Source organism: Rhineura floridana, chromosome 1, assembly GCF_030035675.1.
Source record: "Rhineura floridana isolate rRhiFlo1 chromosome 1, rRhiFlo1.hap2, whole genome shotgun sequence".
In the NCBI taxonomy this organism is placed as follows: Eukaryota; Metazoa; Chordata; class Lepidosauria; order Squamata; family Rhineuridae; genus Rhineura; species Rhineura floridana.
The window spans coordinates 88,165,385-88,192,348 of record NC_084480.1 but is presented as its reverse complement, the minus strand read 5'-3'; the positions used below and the strand labels follow the sequence as shown (position 1 = coordinate 88,192,348).

The window sequence follows — 26,964 nt, the reverse complement described above, 5'->3', positions numbered from 1 at the left end:
CAACAGGTTGTTTTAGAAATGCACCCCTCCTCCCCCAAAAAACAATATTTCTAAGATGTTCTGTGTGACTGATTGCAAATTATAGCAAGTTATTTTTCTAAAGAGTACAGCAGGTATTATGTAAGTACAGAAATCATAAAAAAAGGCTGAATTTGCTAAAATAATTTTTGGATTCTCAGTAGTTTCTACTGAGTTTAATTATGGATTTCCAAATGCATAATAAAATTAAATTTGCATACCAGCACAAAATACCCCAGGAACTTCACTTCGGAATATAACCGTCCGTACTCTTTTGTCAGTTTTCAAAGCTTCCATAACTTTTGACATCTATAGAAAAAATGTGTGCAAGTTATCAACACTTATTTTCAACACTTCTTGTTCACAGAAGACTAAATATTCATTCACTTACCATTTTTACAAGGTTTTTATTAAGTGCATTTTTTGCATGTGCTCTGTTTATTCCGAGTACTACAATTCCTATACGCAAGAGGGGAAAAAATAATAGAAATCAGTTGTCATATATAAAGGTTTAATCCCACATTTTAAAAACAGTACCTATAATATCTATTGATAAAAAAGCAGCCTAGTTAGTATGAATAACTGTTACTTGGCATGTAACATGAGTAACTTCATAGTTAATCTAGACCTATATTAGTAACTGCTTAACTAATTAGTACACATTGGGCAATATCCAACATTAGTCATAATCTGAGTAGACTGACAGAAATAAATGTATTAAGTAACAAATCTATTTATTTCAATAGGTCTACTCCAAGTATGACTTTGTTGGATATAACCCATTATTACTAGAATAAAATCAGAATATGCAATAATTGGAAATTAGTTCACAAAAATGTTTGAATGTTCCTCATGTGATTCTTTTTGATGGTTTTGAAAATAATTTAACTATCTACTTTTTAACACTATGACAAAACCACTTATACTAATTGTAGAGGAGACAACATTAAACCAACGCTATAGCGCTACACACTGACCATAAGTAAAACATTTTTCCATTCTTAAATGAAGAAATACTTTTGCATCAAGTAACTTGCCCAATCAAAGAAAATTACTATTTTTAAAGATACAGTAACATCAGACAAACTTAAAGGAGAAATGGTTAGTTTGGATTGTAAAGTGGAGAACTCTTGGGGGTAAGTGGTTAGGCGAGTAAAGTTAGATTGCAAGCCTAAGCACACTTACCAGAGAGTCAGTCTCATTGCACTGTTAGTGGATGGGATTCGACTATTGATTTCCCTTTCTCCCTTCCTCCCCTAACCCATTTCTGTGGCTTTTCTGGATTAAATACTTATGGGTGTGTTGAAGACTTACTAGCCCAGCTACTAGGCAATGAATCTAAAAATGCATAATAAATCTATTCAGACATATAAAAAAAAGTTCAGTATGTGGACTTTTAGTCATAGAAGATTATAAGGGATACCTTCCCAATAACCCTGGGGGATTTCCTAAGGGAAAAGGTTATAAACTTTATCACTACTTTTTACGTGGAGAGCTTGATGGCATCAGTTATATTTGTGCTTATATATGCATAGTGTGAGCCCTTTTATTTCATATAAATACAGAAAAATACTATCCCACAGAACAGGAATCAAAACTTCCACACACTTCTGAATCAACCAACCACTCAAGTAATACTGTGTCTACAATATCCATTTTCCTCTCTGTGGCTAATACCAGCTGGGGACAATTTGCATCAGAATTTAAACTTCCCTCTCCATTATGTTGTGGCTGCTATCCTTGCCCTCCCCCATCTCTTTTCAGGAGAACAAAAATGTTTCATATGGTCAAGCCCTTAAGAGGAAAGTCAAAGCCATAAGACCGTTTAACCATGGCATGAGTCCAGAACCCTGAACTGCCTCAGCCCCTGGAGCAATAGAAGTATTTAAGTGAACCAAGAGAGTACATTATGCCATACAAAGAGAACTAAAAGCATGTTGTGGCATGTTCAAATAATATCTCTAGGAAATCACAATTCTCACTGACTGAAGTTATTACTAAATTTCATTCCTTTTGTCCCTATGCTCAAGGCAGCATACACAGTTGTGTATCCTCTCAACGGCCCTGTGAGGTAAGATTAGGCTTGGAGATACTGATGAGCTCAAAGCCACAGAGTGATCTTCAAGGGCAGTCACAGATCTGAATCCAGATTCTCATTCAACAATCTAGCCACTATACCACATTGGCTCTGGCAAAGTGTTAGGTAGCGTTCTACACACATTAGAGCAATCAGATCAAGCTTTCAGATTTAAGTAATGCACTGAAGATTGGCTTCACAAGCAAAAGCCTATGTACATTTACGGAGAAGTAAATCCCACTGGCTTCTTACTCCCAAGCAAGTGTGGAACAGATTACAACTTTCACACGTGAAATGCATAAACAACTGTTGCATTCTCTAGAACTAGGATGGTCTAAAATCAGTAGCAGCCCAAATGAGAATCTAATGTTATCAAATGATATCACATTCAAATAAGTTTCAAGTAGCATCCTGAATTCATATCGCCCCGGGTCCGAACCAAAGACCAAGAAAGTGAAAGCCTTAAAAAAAAAGCCGCTCCAAATTTAGCACTCACTAGAACTTGTGGCGTAGTGATTAGAGTGCTGTTCTGGGAGACCAGGATTCAAATCCCCACATAGCCATGAAGCTCACTGGGTGACCTTGGGCCAGTTACTGCCTCTCAGTCTCAGAGGAAGGCAATGATACTGCTTACCATGAAAACCCTATTCATAGAGTCGCCATAAGTCGGGATCGACTTCAAGGCAGTCATTTCATTTTCAGAACTCCTTAGGAAAACGGGACTACGCATGAGCAGTGGAGATAAACGGCGCGCGCATGTCAGCACTTCAACCAGCCCCACTCATTTAAAGGACCCCTGCCCAACGACATAATTTCTTTGGAAACTGACAGTTAATTTGACAAGAGAGTTGGTGCGTCATGTCGCGGGGACTCCGCATCGGGGCCCAATGGGGCGACGCACCTCCCCCATAACGGCGGGGGAGGAGGTGCAAATGTCTCTTCTTCGCTCCCGAAGGGTAATGATTCTATGACAGTTAGGGCAAGTACCGTTGGGAAGTAAACTAAACCCCCTCTACTCCTGCTGCTGCTGTCGTTACCTTTATGCTCGTCATCCAAGTACCGTACCCGTAGCTCCTCCTCCCCCGCTTTCACCTCAGAACTGTAACCTCTCGTGGATGAGGACAAGGCCGAGCAACGCTCGGGCGCCAAACCCCTCAGGCTCAAGCAGTCCAGAAACCAGGAAGAGAAAGAAGAGGAAACGGAGGTGCCAGTAGTTGCCACCGCAGCCAAACCCCCTCGACGCTGAACTAGGCTGAGAGCCGACGTCATTGCTACTGTCGCCGCCATGTTGCCTGTTTACAAGCCCGCGCCAAGCCAAGCAGCCCCCCTCCCTTTCCCATCAGAATCCACCGCTTTCTCCGCCTCTTCCCGCTAACACTGAACCACGTGATCGCCCCCGCGTGCAACTGGGGCGCGGGTCCAGTCAGCTAGGACAGCATGTGATCCCTAAACGCGCGAAGTCAAATCTCCTTTCATCGCCCCCGCCCCAATAGAGCGACCCAACTGACAGCGTCTCCCCTTCCCCATACGCTCGCGCTATATCATAGGCAGGTAAGAACATAAGTTAATTCGTTCTGCGCGTAGCGAGGCTTGGGGCTTTCCTGAGATGTCCTCTGTCGCGTTCTGTCCTTATTAAGGGAGCAAGGAATGTCCAAAAGTCCGGGATTAGATGAAAACCTAAGAAGGCTCTGACAGTGCCAGCCTACCCAATTGCAACAAAGTAAGGGTCTCTCCAGACGTACTTTCTGTTACGTATTCATGATGCTATCGGGGGTGCGCAGACAATCCCATTTTCAATACTGTTTGCACTTGCAAAGGTTTTGGGATGGTCATACCTCTTCATTTCCGACCCTGTAACTTCCTGTGGAAAACCTATAGCTTTCCATACCACAGATGTTTTGGGGATTTGCTTTGTTTACTCAGCGCATAGTTAAACTATGGAATTTGCTCCCACAAGATGCAGTAATGGCTACCAGCTTGGATGGCTTTAAAAGAAGATTAGACAAATTAATGGAGCACAGGGCTATCAATGGCTACTAGCCATGATGGCTGTGCTCTGCTAGTCAGAGGCAGCATGCTTCTGAAAACCAGTTGCCGGAAGCCTCAGGAGGGGAGAGTGTTCTTGCACTCGGGTCCTGCTTGCGGGCTTCCCCCAGGCACCTGGTTGGCCACTGTGAGAACAGGATGCTGGACTAGATGGGCCACTGGCCTGATCCAGCAGGCTCTTCTTATGTTCTTATGTCTCTCTCTTGTTTATTTCTAAGCATATTTGTATTCCGGTATTTCATTTTAAACAAAACATCAAAGCTGTTTCAAACAACTAAAAACATACAGCAAAAACCATTTTAAAAAACGGTTAAAACAAAGGTCAGCTATTGCAAAAAGACACCTTAATTGCCTCCATAAGGCTAGTGGAACAGAAAGATTTTCAGCAGGTGCTTAAAGGTTAAAACAGAAGGCACCTGCTGAAACTCTTGTCAGAGCATTCCAGAGAACTGGGCCAATAACACTGAAGACTTGATTTTGTGTTGATGTTAAATGAGCCTTGCCATCTTGGAGGACAACCAGTGCCATTTCTGCAGATGATCTCAGTGATCGAAGTGGGATGTAAGAATTCAGGTGGTCCCTAAGATACCCTGAGCCTAAGTTGTTCAGGGCTTTGTAAATTAAGACAAGGACCTTGAACCAGGCTTGGTAGTGGATGTACCCAGTACAGATGTTTAAGAGTGGTGTCACATGTTGTTGCCCCTATCAGCAGTCTGGCCACTGCATTTTTGCACTAGGTGAAGCTTCTGAACCAGGGCCAAGAGCAGCCCCACATAGAGTACATTGCAGTAATCCATCCTCAAGGTTACCAACACATGAACTACAGTGGTCAGGCTATCCCTGTCCAGGAACTGCTGTAGCTAACAAACCAGATAGCTGGTAAAAGGCACTCCTAGCTAAAGAGATACTCACCCTCTGGTGACAAATATGAATCCAGGAGTACCCCTAAGCTACAGACCTGCTGCTTCAGAGGAAGTGCTATCCCATGCAGAACAGGTAACTTGCTCATCTCCCGGGCGTGGGAACCACCTACTCAAAGAGCCCCCGTCTTCCCAGGATTCAAGCACAGTTTATGGACCCTCATCCAGTTCACTACAGCATTCAGACACTGAACCAGAGCATTCACAGCCTCTCCTGTTTAAGATGTTACGGAGAAATAGAACTGTGTGTCATCAGCATAGTGATGACACCTTGCTCCCAAACTCCTAATGTCTGCTCTCAACAGCTTCTGAAGCCATTGGGAGCAGTTATTAGGAGTTTTGGATGTTAAATAGCACTGGGGAGAGAATAGTACTCTACAGAACCCCATAGCACAAGTGCAAGGGGGCTGAGGAACAGTGCTACTCTCTGGATGCTGCCCTGAATGTAAGAGTGGAACCACAGAAATACAGCGCCTCCAATACCCATTCCACTGAGTCGGTCCAGGAGGATGCCATGGTAAATAGTATCAAAGGCAGTTAACAAATTGAGCAGAAGTAAAAAGGTCACACTCCCCGTTTCTCACAATTAAAGTCATCCATCAGGGCGACCAAGGCTGATACTGTTCCAAAAAAGTCTGAATCCAAATTGTAATGGATCTAGATAATCGGTCTCATCCAGGAATACCTGCAGTTGCACTACAACCACCTTCACACCTTTGCCAAGCCAAGGGTGTTGGTGACTGGTCTATAATTGTTATACTCCATTGGGTCCAGAGTGGGCTTTTTATGAAGTGGACACAGCACCACCTCTTTAAGGGCAGCGGGCAACACACCATCATGCACAGATGAGTTTACCACACCTGTGACCCATTCAGTTGTCCCACTCTGGCTAGTTTTAATAAACCAGGGCATGAAGATAACAAATTTAATCCACAATATATCCCCCAGGAACTAGAATTCAGAGGTACATTCATCTTATTAACTTACGTAGCCATTAGCAGTTGATAGATCTGTCCTCCATGAAGTTACCTAGCCTTCTTTTAAAGCTATTGGGACTTACATTAAAAACAAATATAAAAGCAAGAATAAGAACATCCTAAAAGACTTAAACTACATAAAAATAAAACCCTACATTCTCCACGTGACTAAAAACAAACAACCCCAACCCTAAACCCCCAAGGCCTTGGTGAATAAAAATAATTTTTACCTGGCACCTAAACAGTCAGTAGTTATGCCAGATGTGCCAGATATCCCTGGGGAGAGCAGCCACGATTAAACACCTTTTCTGAATTTATCCTAGCTCTGTGATATTATTTCTGAAACACAGCAATCAGAACTGTACACAGTATTCCAAATGCAACTGCACCATATGTTAAGGCAATACAATACCAGCAATTCTTATTTTCAGTTCCTTTTCTAATAATCACCCACATGAAATTTAGCTTTTTCCTCACCACTGCACAGAGATGAAATTTCATTTAGCAATCCACCACAATCTAAATATCCTTTTTCTAGGTTAGCTCAGACCCCATCAAGTGTATGTGCTGAGATTTTTATTTTATTTGTTTGTCCCAAAGTGTATCACATCACATTTGCTTACATTTAACTTTATTTTCTGTTTTGTTGCCCATTTGCCTAGGGTGGACAGATCCTTTTGCAGCTCCTCACAGACTGTTTGAATTCACCATCCTGAATAATTTGGTGTCATTTGCCAACATGGCTGCCTTGTTACTTATCCCGGACTTCATAATTAATAAATTAAACAGCACAATTCCCAGTACATATTCTGGTCCCCCTGTGGATCCCTTTTTTTAAAAAAAATGTTTTTGGCAGTGTTCTAATATGCTTGTTAGAAGGCTAAGTTTAGTGAGATGTTGTATATTTGCTAAAATAACAATTCCACATTTGAGTTCTTTAAGAACTGTTGAGTGTATGCCTTCCAGACCCAGGAACTTACTAATTTTTAATTTGTTAATTAGCCCTAGAACTTAATTTCCCTTTTAGAATAGAAATCATGGAAGTCTGTCCACAGCAAAACCTGATATATACAAACAATTTGTTCAGCTTCTCTGCAGTTTCCCTTTTTACTCTTTGTGGGTTATGTGGGGGTTTTGTTTTGTTTTTTGCAGGGCTGGTAGTGATATCCAGTGCACTGGCCTTACTATTTACAAGTTTCTGATGTATTTAAAGAACTGGTTTTAATGTTTTTAGCAATATGCTTCTCAATGTTTTTTTCATTTATCTTCCTGTCATCTCAATTTATGTTTCTTTTGCTTGAGTTTGTATTCTTTTTATCCTCCTTACTTGGGCAAGGCTTCCACATTTTAAAGGAAGGACAGTGCTTCTTCTAGCAACACTTACAAAATGAAGAGGTAAATTCAGAAGTGCAAGGTGAACAGTTTTAACAGCCCTACCCCATTGTGTTCATAGCTATTATCCAGACATTATGATAATGATGCCAACTGTCTCTTGAGTGTGGATGATTGAAGAGGTAAATTGGGGGATAAGCCAGAACAGAAATCAGTGGCTACCTTCTGCTTCTATGGAAAGCAATAATGTGGATGCCAAATTGACCTCCCCATAAACATTGCACCCCAACACTTAAGTGGCCTGAGAGAAGACAATGTACACTTCACTCAAGCTGCCAGGGTCCCCAGCAGGTGAAGGCAGCATTCTGATACTAGCCATGAAATTTTCCATAGGAAGTGGGCCATCACTGCGGGAAATAGTTCCACCTACCGTGCGAAGGCAAGAATGTTTTTGAAGTCAAGACTAGGGACGTCATGCCCCTCCCACTCTCCAGTTCATTCTTGCCTTCGTACGAACAAGATTGGAATTTCACGTAGCATTTAGCTAAGTCTCGTATTTGTTTCTCTTTTTCTCTTCAAAACCTTTTTGCTGTTTTTTGTGTCTAGCCTACTGAGGATCCCCTCAGAGACCGCGGCTGCGGCTCTCTTCCCCCTTTCCTCAGGGCTATTTAATTCCTTTTATTCCCTTGATTGGGGTGCTCTGAGACCGCGGCTGCGGCTCTCTTTATTTTTGCAGTTTCAAGCCCCCTCCCCCCCCCGTAGCCAGGGGCCTCCCTCAGTGACCGCGGCTGCGGTTCTTCTTCTTCTTTTTTTTTTTAGATCGCTTTTGATCGCTTGTGAGGGAAGGGGAATCCCTCTCCTCCCCCCCCCTGATCGTTGCCGCGGCTGCGGCTGATCCGATCCCTGCGGGAGCTTGCAGCTGCGGCTCCCGCCGTTACTACCTTACCGCAGATCGCCCTCGCTACGTGGCTTAAATCCCACTGCGAAGGGCTTTACAGACCGCAACGGCGGCTCTCTCTGCGGCGGCTGCCGTGTGTTCCTCTACCTTCTCTTCCAGAGTTTCTTTTCCAACCGCTACTGCGGCTTTCGGCGAGTCCGTGCTGGCCAGCCCTTCCCCCAGTTCGCTTGCGACGGCCGCCATTGCTCCTTCTCCCTCAGCCCCGTTTTGATCGTTTTTTCCCGCCCGTTTTTTTTCCGGGCGCCATTTTTTGAAATTCAAAATTCCCGCCTTTTTTTGTTACCATCTATTTAGCTTCGGATACCTCCCCTGCAGGCTACCTATCTGTATGTTTGTGTGTATGTGCTGCTGACAAACTTACACAAGGCTGATTTACACACTTTTTTACTGTGGCTGTAATCATAGTGGCTGAATTGTATTATTAAGGCTGGAGCTCCAATCCTAGTGGGCTGGATTGTATTATCAAGGCTGGATCTTTAATCCTAGTGGCTGGATTACATTATCAAGGCTGGAGTTTTAATCCTAGTGGCTGGATTACATTATCAAGGCTGGAGCTTTAATCCTAGTGGCTGGATTACATTATCAAGGCTGGAGTTTTAATCCTAGTGGCTGGATTACATTATCAAGGCTGGAGCTTTAATCCTAGTGGCTGGATTACATTATCAAGGCTGGAGCTTTAATATCAGTGGCTGACTTGTATTAAATCTGATTTACATTACATATCCTGCCCCCTATGGGGCCGTGAACAAGCCAAAAATCCAGCCCACAGCACTAATCTGAGTGTGCCAACTCTAAAACAGCCTATATTATATTAACGTGGATACCTCTGTGCATTCTGCCCCCTCTGTGGCAGTGCATTCGCCATCTGCCAGTGTATCCTACCCCCTCCGTGGTAGTACGCTGTGCCAGTTCGGGTCTTTACATTCTGCCCCCTCCGTGGCAGTGTACTGCACCCAGGTTCATATAAGATGGCAGAACAGCCAGGCATGTCACCATCAACACACATGGTGCCAGATCAGCCAGACATGCCACAATCAGCCAAGCCACAACATACTAACACGTCTAAGACCAGACATGCCAAAGCACTGGCTAAGACAAAACATCTTTCCAGCCATAGTAAACCAAAGCGTCCTCGTTATGTTTCTGTGCCAACAACCACCACAGCACAGACACACATAAGTGATATTTTCCATTCTCCTGCTACTGCCTCTGACGAGGAAGAGTTTGTTGGCTTTCCCCCTCACGGTTCGCCTAACGAACCTACCTCTGGCTTACCGCCTCAGACATCTGTTCCAACAGCCCACCAGGCACATACATCTCACACATCTGGTCTGCAGCTGTCTCCTGATTTCCTCTCCCAACTCCAAGCCATGCTGGCTTATTTCACACAAATGCAGTCACTACCACAGGTTCCTGCCATACCCCCACTCAACATGGACCAACGCGCGTTCCATGCTGCTCATCGTTCCTGCTCGCCAGATCCCTTCGATGTAGCCAGAGGCAGATGTACGGACGAAGCCTCGTATGCGGAGGAGTTAACTTTCACTGACCATGTTGAAGGAGACGACTGGAGCAACTATTCAGATCATGAGGAGGATACATCATATCGCTTGTTCAATACCTCAGATTACCAACCGCTCGCCCGTAGGGTACTTCATACCCTTGGTCTCCAGACTGCGCCCTCAACTTCGTCCGCTCCAACTCTCAAAGGGGCCAAGGTCCTCAAATCCCCTGCACCTACTGAACACTACATCCCGGTGCCGGACCCAATTGCCAAATTAGCTTCCGATGAATGGGCCCACCCGCTCAAAGCTCGACGCTTCAAGAACATGGCTGACAGACTTTACGCCCTAGCCCCAGACTTCGCCACCAAGTTAGAGGTCCCTGGCATAGATGAACCGATCGCTCGCCTCGTTTCACGATCTATCTTGCCCAGGGAAGGGGAATCCCACCTAAAAGATACTACTGAACATCAAATAGACTTCGCCCTCCGCAAGAACCACGAGGCCACTGCCCTAGCCATGCGTGCCTCCGCCTCAGCCTCCATCTTCTCCAGAGCATCTATGATGTGGCTGGATGACCTTCTAGAGGATGATAACCCTGATCCTGTCGCCTTCAAAAGAGCACTATTGAAATTACGTAAGACAGCAGCTTTTGTGGCCGATGCCACTTTGGATGCCACCCAATTAGGGGCACGAGCCATGACGACTCAAATAGTCGCTCGTCGTACCCTCTGGCTTCGCCACTGGCAAGCTGATTCAGCGGCCAGATTGAACCTGTCCAAGGCCCCTTACTCCGGATCTCTACTCTTCGGCGAGGAAGCTCTAAAGGCAGTTCTGGTTGATCCAAAAGATGCCCATAAACCGGTTCTAGCCACAGTCAAGAACATCGACCATAGGCCCTTTAGGCGATTTCCCTCCTTTCGTTCTAACCAGCCTTTTCGAGGAACGCGGCCAGGAGGACGAGGCCGCGATTTCAGACCCTATGATTCCAACGCATTCAGGGGTTCCTGGAACCGACGCTTCCAGGGCAGAGGTCAGTACCAAGGGCGCAGGGGCAACTCATCGTCCTCATATAGGGGAGGTCCTCGCCTACACAAGTAGTATTAACGCCATCCCCATAGGTGGCAGATTACTTAATTTTGGAGATCAATGGCTGCGCCTCACTAAGGTCTCCTGGATCAGGGACCTCTTCACTTATGGCTATACCATAGAGTTCTGGGCAACCCCATCAGACAGATTCCACCCGTCTCCTTGCCCAAGGGCACCAGCCAGGCACAACATCATGCAGACAGCTATACATCACCTCTTGCACATAGCGGCAATAGAGCCAGTTCCCACAACTGAGAGATCGGAAGGGGTGTACTCCCTCCTATTTGCTGTGCCAAAACGAGATTTATCTTGGAGGGCGGTATTGGATCTCAAGTTTGTCAACCGTTTTGTAACATACCGCAAGTTTAAAATGGAATCTCTCCATTCCATTACCGAGAGTCTGCATGAAGGAGACTTCCTGGCTTCTATCGACCTTAAGGAAGCGTATCTCCATGTACCCATTTGCATAGCCCACAGAAAGTTTCTTCGGTTTGCTTTTGGCCACCAACATTTTCAATATAGAGCGATGCCTTTTGGCCTCTCCTCTGCTCCAAGAGTATTTTCCAAGGTGCTACTCATCCTAGTGGCTTACCTTCGGACCCAAGGGGTTCATATCTACCCATATTTGGATGATCTGCTCATACGGGCCAAATCTGAAGAGCTGGCTCATCATCATTTAATGATCACCCTCAATGTTTTGCAGACCTACGGCTGGCTTGTCAACTTCGACAAAAGCCATCTCCAACCAACCCAACGCCTACTACATCTTGGGGCAATGTTGGACACCCTGCAGGCAATGGTCTTCCTGGCTCCAGATCGCATCACTGCCATCACAAGCATCGCAAGGTCCCTGATGCAACAAACATCTGCAGACGTCATGCTTCTCGCCAGAGCGCTCGGGATGTTTATCTCCACAATCCACATTGTGCCCTGGGCTCGGGCTCACACTCGGCCCCTTCAGTGGACTCTGTTGCCTTTTCAAAAAGACATTGCCAGCTCCAACCATCGCAAAGTTCGTTTGAGCCCCGCTCTGCGCCTCTCCTTCCGCTGGTGGACCAAGGTTCAACACCTCTCCAAGGGCACGTCGTTCAGAGAACCCCGCAGAACCGTCGTGACCACAGACGCCAGCCTCATAGGTTGGGGAGCCCACTGCAACTCCCAGTACGTTCAAGGGGTTTGGCCCAACGCAGAGCAATCTCGAAGCATCAACTGGCTGGAACTAAAGGCTGTCCACTTGGCTCTATGTCATTTTCAATCTCTGTTCCCTTTGCAGCATGTGCTCATTCGAACAGACAACATGTGTGTAAAATCACATTTGAACAGACAGGGGGGCACCAGGTCTCGTCCTCTGCAGGACTTAGCCTCCCTCATCTTTGTCTGGGCAGAACAACATCTACAATCCCTGAAAGCAGAGCACCTCAGAGGGATTTGGAATGTGACAGCAGACTGGCTCAGCAGACAACAGGTCTTCCCAGGAGAATGGAAACTTCATCCAGCCATTTTCCATCGTCTCCAGTGTCGGTTCGGCGCCCTCTCAGTCGACCTGTTTGCTTCCAGTCACAATTGCCAGCTTCCAAGGTACTTTGCTCGATACCTGGACTCAACAGCAGAAGCAGTGGATGCTCTGACAACACCGTGGCCAGACGGTCTATTGTATGCCTTTCCTCCCATACCATTGTTAGCCAAAACCTTGAGGAAGGCGCGAACCGAAAGGGCACAGCTGGTTCTGATAGCACCATTTTGGCCACGCCGACCGTGGTTCTCAGATCTACTGGCAATGTCAATGATGGATCCTTGGACACTTCCAGTAACGCCAGACCTCCTATCCCAGGGCCCAGTACTGCACCAGGACCCTACTTGGCTCAATCTAACAGCGTGGCGTTTGAACGGAGACACTTGAGGTCAGCTGGACTGTCTGACGCTGTGATTGATATTATTTTGGCCTCGAGAAGACCATCTACCACTCGCATTTATCAACATACCTGGGTGGCTTTCTCCAAGTGGTGTCAGTCCCACCACCACGATCCATCCCAGGCCAATGTGCACCAGGTGCTCCAATTTCTCCATACTGGCTTTATGATGGGACTTCGACCCAACACTCTACGTCGACAGGCGTCTACTCTGTCATCCATTCTCTCAGTGTCCTCTCCTGGAGATCATATCTCCTCACATCCGTTCATCAAACGTTTTTTGAGGGGAGTCGCCCTACGCTCTCCGGCTGTTGTCCATCGGTTCCCCTCATGGAGTTTGCCGAAAGTTCTGCAGGCTTTGCAACGCCCTCCGTTTGAACCCATCAGGACTGTGCCCCTACGTATACTGTCCTTCAAGGTCCTGTTTCTGATTGCAATCACATCTGCCAGACGCGTTTCGGAGTTGGGCGCATTGTCTTCTGCTAGACACCTCTGCGTCTTCCATAAGGACTCTGTTGTGCTGAAGACTGACCCTTCCTTTCGTCCCAAGGTCGATTCAGTTTTTCATTGCAACCAGGACATTGTTTTGCCTTCCTTTTGCCCAAATCCTACCCATCCTCTCGAGAAGGCTTGGCATTCGTTGGATGTCCGGAGGGCTCTCAAGACCTACCTGTCTAGGACCCAAGAGATTCGACGAACGGAGTCTCTGTTTGTATCCTTTCATCCAGGGTCTATGGGGCATAAAGTATCCAATCCTACCTTATCCCGTTGGTTAAGGGCATGCATTACCTTAGCATATGAGTCCCTGAAGCTGCCAGTTCCTGCTAGTATAACAGCTCATTCTACTAGGTCAGCTGCCACTTCGGCTGCTTTTGCTACTAATGCTCCTGTTGCCGATATTTGTAGGGCCGCAGTCTGGTCTTCCCCACACTCGTTTATAAGACATTATAAAATTGATCGTTATGCCTCTGCTGATGCTTCTTTTGGCAGACGAGTGTTGCAACAGGTTCTTAATGAGGATTAACATGTGGGTGGTCCCTCCCTATATGGGTTGCTTTGGTACATCCCACAGTGATGGCCCACTTCCTATGGAAAATGTACCATTGGTCTCACCTGAAAGGTGATTTTCATAGGAAGGGGCCATCACGACCCTCCCAGTTGGAGGATGACTAGCGATTTTATCAATGGGTTACATGTTATTGTTTCCATATTATATTTAAATGTAAGAGTGAAGTCAAGACTTTTAGTTCTGTTATGTTATGAAGTTATGTTAGAGTCATGTTGTTATGCATGTGACTATTATGTTATTTTCCTGGCAGGCCTGTTGGCCTTGTTCTTGTATTTTTAGATATCTCTTTTAGACTCGCTACGAATGAACTGGAGAGTGGGAGGGGCATGACGTCCCTAGTCTTGACTTCAAAAACATTCTTGCCTTCGCACGATAGGTGGAACTATTTCCCGCAGTGATGGCCCCTTCCTATGAAAATCACCTTTCAGGTGAGACCAATGGTACATTCCCCCTTCACAAATGTGTGTGTGTGTGTATGTATGCATATTTATGTATATGAGATGGGGAGAAGGTGAAATTGTATGTGCATGTGAACATATGTATGTCTGAGGAAAAGAGGAAGCAATATGAAAACAAAAATTCCATCTTCCCTCAGCCAGTTTCCACAGTACAATTTACTGCAGGCCTCCATTTGCCATATAAAGATTTGTGAATTCCAAAATCATTTTTGGATAATATGCAGCTATCTGTCAACATGGAATTGTGGTGAAAGTATAAAAGTGCTACAATGTAATTAACAATGACAATTTTAAAACAATTTTAGAACTGTCAAACAAGTTAGAAGCCAACATTTCTTTTTTTTTTTTAATAATGTTTTTATTGGTTTTGGGTAGAACAGAATACAAAACAAGAATAACTTATACAACAATGAGAGAAAATAGTGCAGTTGACAAAAGGAGTTATTGTGCCTATAATGCTCTAGGGAGGTAAGCATATATTATATGGTTATTGTCCTGAATTGTTTTCCAGATAATTATCCCAATGTGGACTGCCAAATCTGACCATGCAAGGTTGGAGGATGGAAGCCCCATCACTTTGACTAACAAAAACAATAAAGCTATAGCATTTCTTCATGATACCTCTATTTTCTGTTAAGGTTTTTAATGAAAAATCTAAATGAAAGGAGAGCCAGTGTGGCGTAATGGTTAGAGTGTTGGACTACGACCTGGGAGACCAGGGTTTGAATCCCCACATAGCCATGAAGCTCACTGGGTGGCCTTGGGAAAGTCACTGCCTCTCAGCCTCAAGTGGCAGAGAAAGAGAGAAAAATATGAATGAGTAACATATGGTAAGAAAATAATGCAGTGAGAAAGCTGTGAATTTTTATGGAACTACCTACTTGTTCAAGTTTATTTCCTTTTTTCTTTGGTGCTGAAGAACATTCTACAGTCATAGTTGGGAAATATTTAATACAAGTAATCATGTACAGTTTAAAAGATTTGTTGCTTATAAACATGTTACAATATATAAGAAAACTAATGTATAATTTATATAATTTACAGCAAAAGTCTGTCCTTGAATTCAGTGGGGCTTATCCCAAGTAAGTAAGGTTGCAGCCTTAATGTATTCATACAACTAAATAAAACAAATAATATTTTTGTGTATGCCTAGATTTTCTTGATAATGCTATACACACTCTGAATAATACCTTTCTTTGTCATAGAATAATCCCCTAGAAAAATACTGCTGTATGTTGCTATTTTTAGTATCACAATGCAGTTTTCAAAATGCCCAGCAACTCCTCCCTTTGCACTGGCATTTCAAGTATGAGTCAGATTTGGATGAAAGCAGACTTTTCCATATACAGAACTCCTTGGTTGTTCACTGTGGTGTATTTAATCCCCTTCATTTTATGAGCCAGCATAGAAAAAAAGAATATGAATTTTGTTGTAAATATTTTTGAAGTTACATAAATTAATTTTAAACTTTATTGAAACTATAGATGCCCCTGCTAGAACTGCCTGCTCCTGACATGAGAGCAGGCAAGGAGACATTAAGTAGGTGCAAGTCACACTGCTACAGTAACAGGGAATGTTTTGGTGGTGAAGTATATAGCTGTCATGCATCTACCAAAGGAAAGTTAGAGTCTACGACACTCACTATCATGTTCTAACTACCACTAATTCTCCCCCCACTCACTCACTCTGTTAAGTGAAGATAGGAATTTAGAAATATGTTGGGCCACTGAGCAGTTTACCTCCTTCTGTCAATGTTCCTGCACAGCTGAGTAGTCTCAATGTGTGGATGAGATGGTATTGGGAGGAGGATTTGGATTTGATAGGCATTTGGGAATGTTTTGGGAGAAGCCAGGCCTATGCAAGAGGGCAAGGCTCCACTGGACTAGAATGAAACTAGACTGTTAATAAAAAAAAGTGACAGAGCACCTTATAAACTGATTGCAGGGGGAAAGCTAACAGGAGTTGAGTAATGCCCAGTTTGGAACAAATCATCCTCCAAGGAAGAGAGTAAAAATGTTTATGATCATTCAATTGGGGGAAGGGTAAAACTAGGTACTGAGAGTGCAGGGGCATATGATAGCAATCATAAGGTGAAACACATGTGCCAAAGACATTTGGAGAGAGGTGTTAATTTGTTATTGCTACAAATCTCTGAGTCAAGATGAGCGAGCTAGAGTGTATGGTCTTAGAGAAGAGGTTAGATATAGTGAGCATTAGAGAAATGGGGAGAACCAATAGGGTGTAAACTCTATAGGAAGGGCAGCAAAGGGTGTGTTTGAGGTGGTGTCACTCTGTACATCAAGAGGGGGGGAGAATGGCCGCTTGAGGGAGAAGACGTTCTTTTCATCTTCCCGCGCTACTAGTAAACTTTCTGCGGGCGCAAGTCCAGCAAATAACTGCAAGTACTTCCTAAGTGCTACTAAGACCCTTGCACTACCCTGCTTGACTTTACGTCTTTTAAGCTGCTGTTTTGAGACTGATAAACCATTGGTGAGATTTGGAGAGAGAGGCAGAAAACTTCCTTTGTCCTCCCCCTCTGACGGCTGCCTGAGTCGCCGACCACTAGGGACGTATAATAGGCTTACTGTACTGAGAACTCAAGAAAACGAGTGCACAGGATCCGTCCAACATACTCAACACAAAGTTTTTGAATGATATTTATCGCAAAGCTCTTGAATGCCACTGAGAAATGAGAAATGACAATAGACATTTGAAGGCCCACGGTATCCACTGAGTTGTTCCTCCTCCTGAGTCGTAGTTGCCCCACCTCTCGAGTTGACTAGTTTTGACCCCTCCTCCCTAAGCGGCAAGTCTTAAAGGAAAAGACTACAAAAATGGTCCGCACCAGAAAGATGTAGAGAGAGCAAGGAATTCCCCTAGAAAGGGAAACATCATCACCCCCTACTAGGGTAAAGCAGTCAAAAATTACTCAATTTTTTCCAACCAATTAGAAGGAGAAGGAGAAGAAAAGGGACAATGAGAAAGGGAATATAAAAGGGAAGGATGATAATTCTAACGCCGATTATTCAAACGATGCAATTTTGGACTGGTCTTTGAATCTGATTATGAAAAGGACTCCCGATTTGGGAGAGGAGGATTATCTCTTGTATAATCTTGCCTTCAAATTGGAGCAAGCGGAAAATCTGACCAAACAACAGATGCTTAAAATCACAGATAAAAAGACAGATAAATCCTTACCCGTTGGAAATGTGACAAAGGAGGTGAAGTGCAACCCTCCGAAATGCACACATCCCACTTTCAAAACCCTTGAAATAACTTCGGACGTCAGTAAATACAACATACAACAGCCTTTGGATCAGAACTCCTTGGATTCTCGACTCTGCGTAATAGCGAAAGAGATCACCAGTATCAAAAACTTTTTAACTGAGACCAACAAATTATTGACAACTCTGACTGAAGAATTTAAGAAAAGAGGAGTTCAACACGAGATCAAAACAAGCACATGCAGCCAACTTGTAGGTATCACACATTGCCCAAATAGACGGAAGGGTAACCACAGAATCAAAAAGACTACAAATGTGAAAAAGAGTAAGAACATTAAGAACTTTAAGCCCAAAAGGACTAGGAAAATGAACTATAGCAAAATCTTCAAAATACTAGAATGCATATTGAAATCAAGGAAAAATAATAACAATTTACTTAAAAAGGAAGCTAGCTTGAAGAAGCCTATACACAAGCCAAAGAACTCCCATCCAGCAGCCTCTTTAGTGACTGTGAATTCACCACAGCCCCATCGTACGGAGCCACAAGAGCAGCTGATCCAGAAATTAAAAAAAGAAAACACCTGGAACCTGAAACTTATTCCCCAAAAATTAGTTCTAATAAATTGCCCTAGAGAAAACTTTCTTTATACGCAATCTGCTCAGAAATGCTATATTACCACCTTCCTACATTTGATTATACCAGGACTTCTGAAGGCCTCGGATCTTTATAAAGTGGAATACCTCCACAGCAACAACACAAAAGCCAAGATCCTATTGACTTAAAAATCAGGATAAAGCCAACCATTTCCGCATAAATGGACAGGCCCTCCTCATGTCTGGAATTGTGATTCAAAGATACTTCCTGAACGTTGCAGAACCTCAACCTTTGACTTGGACAACTTTGACTCTGAGTTCGGCACAGTCATTAATAACCCATAACATAGTTAGATCTAAGATAAAAATTAAAGTTTCAACGACTCCTTTACAAACAGCAGCAACGAAGACACCACCTACTCGCGGCGCCCCTATACTGTCACAAAGCAATATCAAGCCAGGAGCGACGATTCCTCTTACTACCTCTCTCCCACATAACACCCCAACTTCTAGAAACCCAGAGACGAGTATTAATGCTCGTAATAATGAAGAACCCTACAGCTTCCTCATTGAAGAAGAGGAGAGCCTTCTTATGGCATTTAGCGCTCTTCCAAACTCAGCACAACTGCATATTGTCCTGCGATTGCAGAAATTATATAAATATCTCCAGGGCAGGATGACTCACCTAGAACCTCCTACTTATATCAGAACCGGACCTTATACTGAACAGAAGGAGCCCGGACATTTACAAGTTGAGCAGGAATTACAGATCCACCCTCTTTTAGTGGATAAAGGTACCTTACCTCAGCATCACGCTACAGAGGCCAGGCGAATAAACTCTATACCCACATATGAATCACAACGGAAGATTTCTCTCAACACACATACGGTTTCATCTTGGAAAGATGTGAGATTTCTGGAGAAGGAAGAAGAGGGCTCCCCACCCACACGGCCAAACCAGGAGAGACCTCATCTTCCCATGGCAATAATCTCAAACGTCAGTAGACCAGCATACACCTGCGAGGCAATAGTACACCTCCCGGTGGATCACAGCCCAATAACTACTCTTGGTGAGCCAAATTTCTTCCCCAAAGGGCAGCCTGCTGCTCGAGTACATCTAAATGCTTCCTGACAAAATAAGACTTCCCATAAATATAAACTCTCACTTATATCATGGAACATTGCGGGTTGGAGGAGTAAGAGTCATAACCCGGCATTCATGGATTATATAGGCAAACATGACATTATTTTCCTGCAGGAAACCTGGTCAACAGTCCCTGTGGAGATGAATGGCTTTTTTGCCCATTCACTGGAGGCTTCTCTAAGTAACAATGATGGCAGGCCAAAGGGAGGTCTAATGGTGTTGGTTTCCACTGCTCTACGTGTTTCACTCAATTGTTTAAATTACCTACCGGAACTGGCCATGGTGCTACTGTTAGTATTAAATCATGAGAGATTTGTCCTCATAAACACCTACCTCCCCCCCCCCAACGGCAAAAGGCCAGGGCGAAGGCTAATATTCACAAATTGGAGCTTTTCATCTCTCAACTGAATAACATTTCCCGATGCGATACTGATATTAGCAGGAGATTTTAATGCCAGACTTGGAAGAAATGATAAAGCTCTATATGACTATTACCATGAAACTTTGCCAGCGGTTGATGAGGCAGCCAGGCTACCGGAAAGACACTCAAAAGACTCAGGATGCAACTTTGCTGGCTATTGTTTACACCGCTTGTTCCATAGTTTTAATCTGACCATCCTGAGCAGAGCAATAGAAGGCGATAGGAGTGGGGAGTACACTTTCCTCTTGGGCTTACGTGCTTCAGTAATAGATTTTGTGATAACATCATCTGACTTTCTAAATTTTGTGGTCAGCTGTCAGGTTGCAAATCGCATGGAGAGCAACCATCTTCCCGTAATCGTAAACTTCCTTTGCAGCAACCAACCCCTTAAGGCTGAATGGCGACCAGGTCCGGACATTTCTTTAACAAATAAACTTGTCCGGGCTAAATGGTCACTCAGCGTGGAGTCAAAAGTTAAAGGAATACTATACTCAGATAAAAATATCAACCTTCGACAAACCATTATAGCAGAATCACAGGGGATTAACATACTAGCATTCTACCAAGAATTGCCCACAGAATTGCAAAAGAACTTCAAATTTAAAACCAATTTACCAACTAACATTGGCTTCTCAAGATCCTACCCCAACTCTTGGTTTGACCAAGAGTGTCACGCCATGCGAATGCTTCTAGTGGAAGAATATAAAATATACAGAAAGTTAGAGCTTACTGCAGTTCCCCAAGAATACATGATCCTGAAGAAAAACTATAAATTATTGATCAAAAGGAAAAAGAGCTTAGCTCAAGCAAAACTATGGAAAACATTAATATTGGCTTCAAAAACCAAAGACGCAACTACCTTTTGGCAATATGTCAACAGAGGTTGCCCTAACCAATCTCTGAGACCAGAATATCATATCCCCGTACAAACCTGGGAGTCCTACTTCCTTTCCATCCACACAGGAGTCCAAGAACATGAGCCCTTCTCTTTGAACTACTTAAGCGACTCACCTGATTGGCCCCCGGTCTCTCCCAAAGAAGTAACCTCTCTAATAGCAAGACTGAAAGAGGGCAAGGCTCCCGGCCCCGATAATATTCCCCCCGAAACATTCAAGCGAAATATTGAATGGTGGGCCCCTGTCTTAGCCGCTCTTTTCACGGCAATAGATCACACGGCTAAAATCCCAGAGGATTGGGGTTTAGCCATCGTAATTCCTATTTACAAGAGAGGACCCCGATCTGACCCTGCTAATTATAGGCCAATTAGCCTGCTGAATATAATCAGCAAACTTTATGCTCTACATCTGCTCAACAAACTACAGACTTGGCTGGTGCAGGAGAATATTTTGGCTGACGAACAAGCGGGTTTTAGAAGTGAGCGCTCCACAATGGACCATCTACTAGTTATACAATATCTGGTGGAGATATAAATAAAAAAGGGGAGAGCCCTTTATGTGGCCTTTATAGATTTAAAAAATGCCTTTGATCGCATACCCAGAAACAAACTATGGGAAAAATTTGAGTCAACAAACATAAACAGGCACCTCTTAATGCTGATGCGCACGTTTCATGAAAACACCAGACTCCAGGTTAGATGTGATAATATAGGCCATCTGACCAAATCAATTCCTACATACGAGGGAGTTAAGCAGGGATGTGTTTTAGCCCCCTCCCTATTTAACTTCTATGTGAACACCGTGGTTGGTTCCCTGAAGCGGACCACAACACAACCACCGTCTCTTGCTAATAGATTGATATTGATATTACTCTACACAGATGATGCAGTCTTGCTATCACTGTCTTGTAGTGGATTGCACCGCCTGCTGCGCGCACTGGCGGAGCACTGCGCCATAGATCACCTAACTATTAATCACGCTAAAACAAAAATATTAGTGTTTACCAAAAGGAAGGTAAGACACCACTGGCAGTTGAATGGTCTGAAAATCGAACAGGTTTCATCTTTTCGCTATCTGGGGGTGACTTTTCACGCCTAGGCTCATGGAAGCTCCACATGAAGAATACTATCTCAGTCGCTTGTAGGACATCCAAAGCACTTCTATCATTCTTTTATACCAAGGGTGGACAATACATCCCCTCTATCATCCAAGTGTTTGTGGCAAAGGTCATTCCACAATTGATGTATGGCACACAGATGCTGACCTTCCAGAAATCAGCCCCGTTTGAGCCTATGCAGACAAACTGTTTGAGGGCTGTTCTTGGGATTCCTTCATGCGTCTCAAATAATACTATAAGAATGGAAGCTGGGCTCCCTTCTATTGAAGCACGAATCTGGAAATTCAAAATAAAACTATGGTTAAAACTCCATTTTTTTCCTGTAGGCCTGGCTCCTCTAGTACTCTCTGACACCTTTCAATCGTCTTGGAACAAGTCTCAGATTAAGAAAGTGACATCCCTTGGCTTCTCACCTGCAGACATCCTCAAGCTGGGATACTCTAAGGCATGGCTTGTCATGTCCCAACGTATAATGGATATAGAATTGCAAACACACTTAACTGTGCCATTCATCAAGTTTGACGTTATTACCTACTCCAGGGGCTTTGCCCCAGCACACTACCTTAGTAATCTTTCTATTGTCAGATATAGGAAAGCCTTTACTATGGCGAGATTCGACGTGATGCTGTCAGCTTTATGCAAGGGCAGGTTCTGTGGAGTCCCACGTGTAGAAAGGCAGTGTTGTGTGGGTCCGGAGAAATTGAGACAATATCTCATGTCCTTCTACATTGTACCCTTTATCAGGATATCCGTACCCTAATCATCACCCCGATTATTCAATCAATGCCCAGCTGTGACTCTTTATATTATACTGGATACCTACTACAAGATTTACATCCACAGACCACATATGCCGTCACTAAATTCTGTGCCAGGGCCATCATAACCCGCAGAACATTGCTAAGTCATAAGTCCATATAAAGAATTCTGATAATGGTTTTCATTTGTATAAAGAACGGCTTTAATTTGATGTTAATACTGTATTGGCCATCGGCCTCAATAAATAATAATTATAATGTACATCAAGAGAACATTGAGTGCAACAAACTAGAAATCACAAAAGGGGCAGCAGTCTCTCTCACATATACTGTGGGTGGTGATACTGGGTCCCAAAAGTAATTTAGTACTGAGGATGTATTATTGTACCTCTAACCAAAAGGCCAAGGTGATATTGAGATGGAGAATTAAATCAAGAAGGCACCCAAAGGTGGAGCTGCTGTAGTAATGGGTCATTTCAATTGTCTTTATATTGACTGGGTACATGTCTGTTCCAATTACAATAAAGAGGTAAAATTTCTAGATACCTTAAATAAATGTCTGTGCCCAAGAAGAGATAGTCATAGAACCAACAAGAGGGGCAACAACCCTGAATGTAATCTTAAGCGGTGCCTGGTGTGAGATGTAAGTGTACAAGAAAGAAAGTCCAACACAGTCACATTTTACTTCAAAAGAAGAAAGTTATAAAGCATGAGTGGGTAGGTAAAAAGGAAGTTAAATGTCAAAGTTAAGAGACTCCAATCAGTCCAAAATGCTTGGGGGTTGTTGAAAATCACAATAATAAAAGCTCAGCTAGAGGATATACCACAGATCAGGAAAGGTGCCACCAGGGCAAAGAGGATGCCAGCATAGTTAACAAGAAGAGTCAAATAAGCTATTAGAGGCAAGAATCCTTTAGAAAATGGAGGCCTTGTCCAAATGAGGAGAACAAAAAGGAATGCAAACTTTGGGAAAAGAAATGCAGACAGAAAATAAGGAATGCAAGAAAAGAATTTGAGAAGCACATAAATAAGACTAACAACAAATCTTAAATACATTAGAAGCAGGAGATTGCCTAGGGAGGTGGTTGGACTTTTGAATGGCAAAGATATGCTAAAGGAGGATAAGGAGATTGCAGAGAAGCTGAATGAATTATTTGCATCTGTCTTCACAGCAGAAGGTGTAGGGCATATCCCTGCGCCTGAATAAATTTTCTTGAGAAGGGAGTCTGAGGAACTCAGGCAAATAATGGTTACAAGATACTTCGTTGACAAATTAAAACTGACAAATCACTGGGTTTGGATGGCTTCCATCCAAGAGTTCTTAAAGAACTTGAATATGAACTTGCTGTTCTTCTAACAAAAATATGTAATTTGTCCCTAAGATCAGATTCCATATGTGAGGACTGGGAAGTGGCCAATGAAACACTAATTTTTAAAAAGGGATCCAAATGGGATCCAGGAAAATACAAGTCAGTTAGCTTAATGTCCGTTCTAGGTAAACTGTGAAAAGCATTATAAAAGACCGAATTACCAAACATAAAGAAGAACAGATTGTGCTGAACCAGAACCAGCATGGCTTCTACAAGTCTAAGTCCTGGCTCATTATCCTTTTAGAGTTCTTTGATAATGTCAACAAGCATATAGATATAGGTGTTTAAGTCAGCATTGTGTACTTGAACTTTCAAAAAGCTTTTGATGAAGTACTTCACCAAAACAGTGAAATAAAAGGAGAGGTCTTCTTATGGATCAGTAATTGGTTAAGAAACAGGAAGCACAGAATGGGAATAAACTGACAGTTCTCCCAGTGAAGCATGTAGAAAACTGGAGTTCCCCAAAGATAAGTATTGGGGCTTGTGCTTTTTAACTTGTTCAAAAATTATTGAAAGCAGGGGCATCACTAAGGGGGTGTGGGCCGCACCTGGGTGACATCATCACAGGGGGTGACACCAGCTGGAGCCAGCTCGTACCGGATCGCGAGAGCCGATAGTTAAAATTTTGAGAATTTTGCGAGCTGTTTGTTAACAGAAGAAGCAGGGGAAGTCTTCTGCTCCTCTGATTGGTGGACAAAAGACATGTGCCAGAAGCATGGGCTTCTGGGCAGAGCTTAGAAAAGTTACTTGTTTGAACTGCAACTCCCATCAGCCCAATCCAGTGGCCATGCTGGCTGGGGCTGATGGGAGTTGTAGTTAGGGTGCCATATTGCCTGGTTAGCCAGGTTTTACCTGGATTCTTTGCATGCCACCCGGTGCCCGTTTAGCCCCTCAGGTGGCCCGGATTCTCAGCTTTAATATTTTTTTTAAAAAAGTTTCTAGGTGGTCCGGTTCTCGAGATACACATAAAAATGTCAGCCACCCCCCCACTGTTAAATCTTTTTTAAAAACAAATCTGTCCTGTCTAATAGCACTTCGTAGCTCAGTCTAACCCCGACCGTTCAGGATTGCAGCCAATCAGTGTGAAGCCAGTTTGGTTGGCCTGGGCAGTGTCTAGAAAACAAAAATGGTGGTTCCCCCCCTCCCCGTTTATCTGAAAATCTAATAAATTGGGTAAGTATATATATTTCAGTTTTTCCCCCTCTTGTATACAGGAGTCAGATCCTGGGTAGTGTTTTGAAAACCTTCCCAATACCTGCTTTCCCATATGCCCAGAGTAAATCCCATTGAATTCAATAGGATTTACTTTTGAGTAGACATGGTTAGGAATGTGCTGTAAATTAATGGGACTTTTGAGTGAATGTAAAAAAAATTGTGTTTGTGTTCTAACTATTTCTGTCCCACCTCCAGTCCTATTTTAAAGCAAGTAGGCAGGTATTACAGTTTTTATTCTGTAGGAAACTAATACTGTTTTTTTTTAAACTAGTACTAATTTTTCTGCAATGACCAACTGGTTTGACAATAAACTATTATATGGGCTGTATGTATTTATACATCTGCAGTGTGTGTATGGAGTCTTTCCAACAATCCCTTTAAAATCCAATAACCGTAAAGCAAGAATAAACAGTTGGAAAACAGCCTAAGAGGCATGATTCTGAATTTTGGGTTGGGTGAGTTTATTTGTTTATTATTTGATTTATATCCCACCCTTCCTCCCAGTAGGAGCCCAGGGTGGCAAACAAAAGCACTAACAGCACTTTAAAACATCATAAAAACAGACTTTAAAATATATTAAGGCATCTTTGAAAATATTTTTTAAAAGCTTTAAAAAACATTTTTTTAAAAAAAGAAAAGGCCTAAAAACATATTAAAAAGCAATTCCAACACAGACTCAGACTGGGATAAGGTCTCAACTTAAAAGAACAAGTTGAAAGAACAAGTTCCTTATCACTAGAGGCTGTAGTTCTCTGCACACTTCCCAGTTTGAGTAAGCCCCATTGAATACATTGGGACTTGCTTCTGAGTAAGCAAACAAAGGATTGCACTATAAATATATTTACAGATTGTGTAATTCATAAACATATTTGAGAGTCATGTTTATATAAATATTTCTTCATACTGTGTCCCAATAAGTATTTGATTTCACACTATGGTTGTAGATGATTTTTTCCTCTACATTTTAAGTATGCCCTTCTTCCTGGGGGTGGTCATGGTTCTCCATTGTTTTCATCCTGAGGAGAGGATAGGCTGAGAGATGGTGAGTAGCACATTTAAGGTCTCTTCACCTCCCCCCCTTTTTATTTGTATTAATTTTATATTTCTCCAATATCTTCCCGTGGCTGTTTTTATGTATTTTAAATATTTTTAGATTAAATAAATAGGAAATCATAATTGTGACCCTTCCTAAAAGCAATTTACCTATCCTTATGTTTTGGCAAAGTGATGGTGTGAAGGCATGCTGGTAGAACAAGAGACCATGTTTGAGGCATCTTATAAGGTGTTTGAGGACTTTGTCACACATTATTTTTTGAGACCTGTAAATTCATGTTGGAAAGAACACATGCATGTATTGAATGGTGGCTTGGGTGCTGTTTTTTCAGTCTATGCTGCATGCGTGGGGAAGGTGATACATCATCTGGCAGCTAGCTTCATAACGTGAGAATGAAAAACATTTGGATCACCATTCACTTGTTTACTTTTCTCACTATTGAGACCGCTTCATATATTACTTTTTCATACACAGAAATTTAATCTTTGTATAGGAAAAAGTATTTTGTAAAATATGAAGGACAGTGGCTGCCCAGTCAGTATAACCACTGTACAAGATCTACTCAGCCACTGTAATTACCTTTTTGTTTTGAGTGCCCTTTTGTCTGGGTCTTGGTTCAGGTGTGTATCGAACTTTGATGTGCTTATGGAAGGGGTGTGCAAGTAGTGCCCCCCCCAAGTGTGAAGGCTTGGACAAACATTGTGTTATGGAAAACCAAAGTCTGTGTGAAAGTACATATTTGGGAATGCCATCAGTGTAATCCTAAACACATTTAATAAATAATATCGAGCTTGCACGTCACAAAATATATTACG

At 43.1% G+C, this 26,964-nt stretch overlaps 1 protein-coding gene and 1 long non-coding RNA gene across 8 annotated transcripts in view; one reads left to right on the top strand and one right to left on the bottom strand.

Annotated features, from left to right (window-relative positions):
- AUH (AU RNA binding methylglutaconyl-CoA hydratase) overlaps window positions 1-3,447 on the bottom strand; it is a 69,741-nt gene extending 66,294 nt beyond the window's left edge. For 2 of the 7 annotated variants that reach the window (XM_061625801.1, XM_061625820.1), the window contains exons 1-3: window positions 3,133-3,445; window positions 410-477; window positions 240-327 (exon numbers count right to left, since the gene is read on the bottom strand). In XM_061625801.1, coding sequence (XP_061481785.1) covers window positions 240-327; window positions 410-477; window positions 3,133-3,382 — 406 coding nt within the window. In that variant the 5' untranslated portion in view covers window positions 3,383-3,445. Of the gene's footprint in view, window positions 1-239; window positions 328-409; window positions 478-3,132 lie in introns of all 7 variants that reach the window. The other 5 variants (XM_061625831.1, XM_061625844.1, XR_009762450.1 and 2 more) reach the window with 4 other exon arrangements.
- LOC133384015 (uncharacterized) overlaps window positions 3,084-26,964 on the top strand; it is a 76,149-nt gene continuing 52,268 nt past the window's right edge. The window contains exon 1 of the long non-coding RNA XR_009762451.1: window positions 3,084-3,646. This is a non-coding gene — a long non-coding RNA (uncharacterized LOC133384015). The remainder of the gene's footprint in view (window positions 3,647-26,964) is intronic.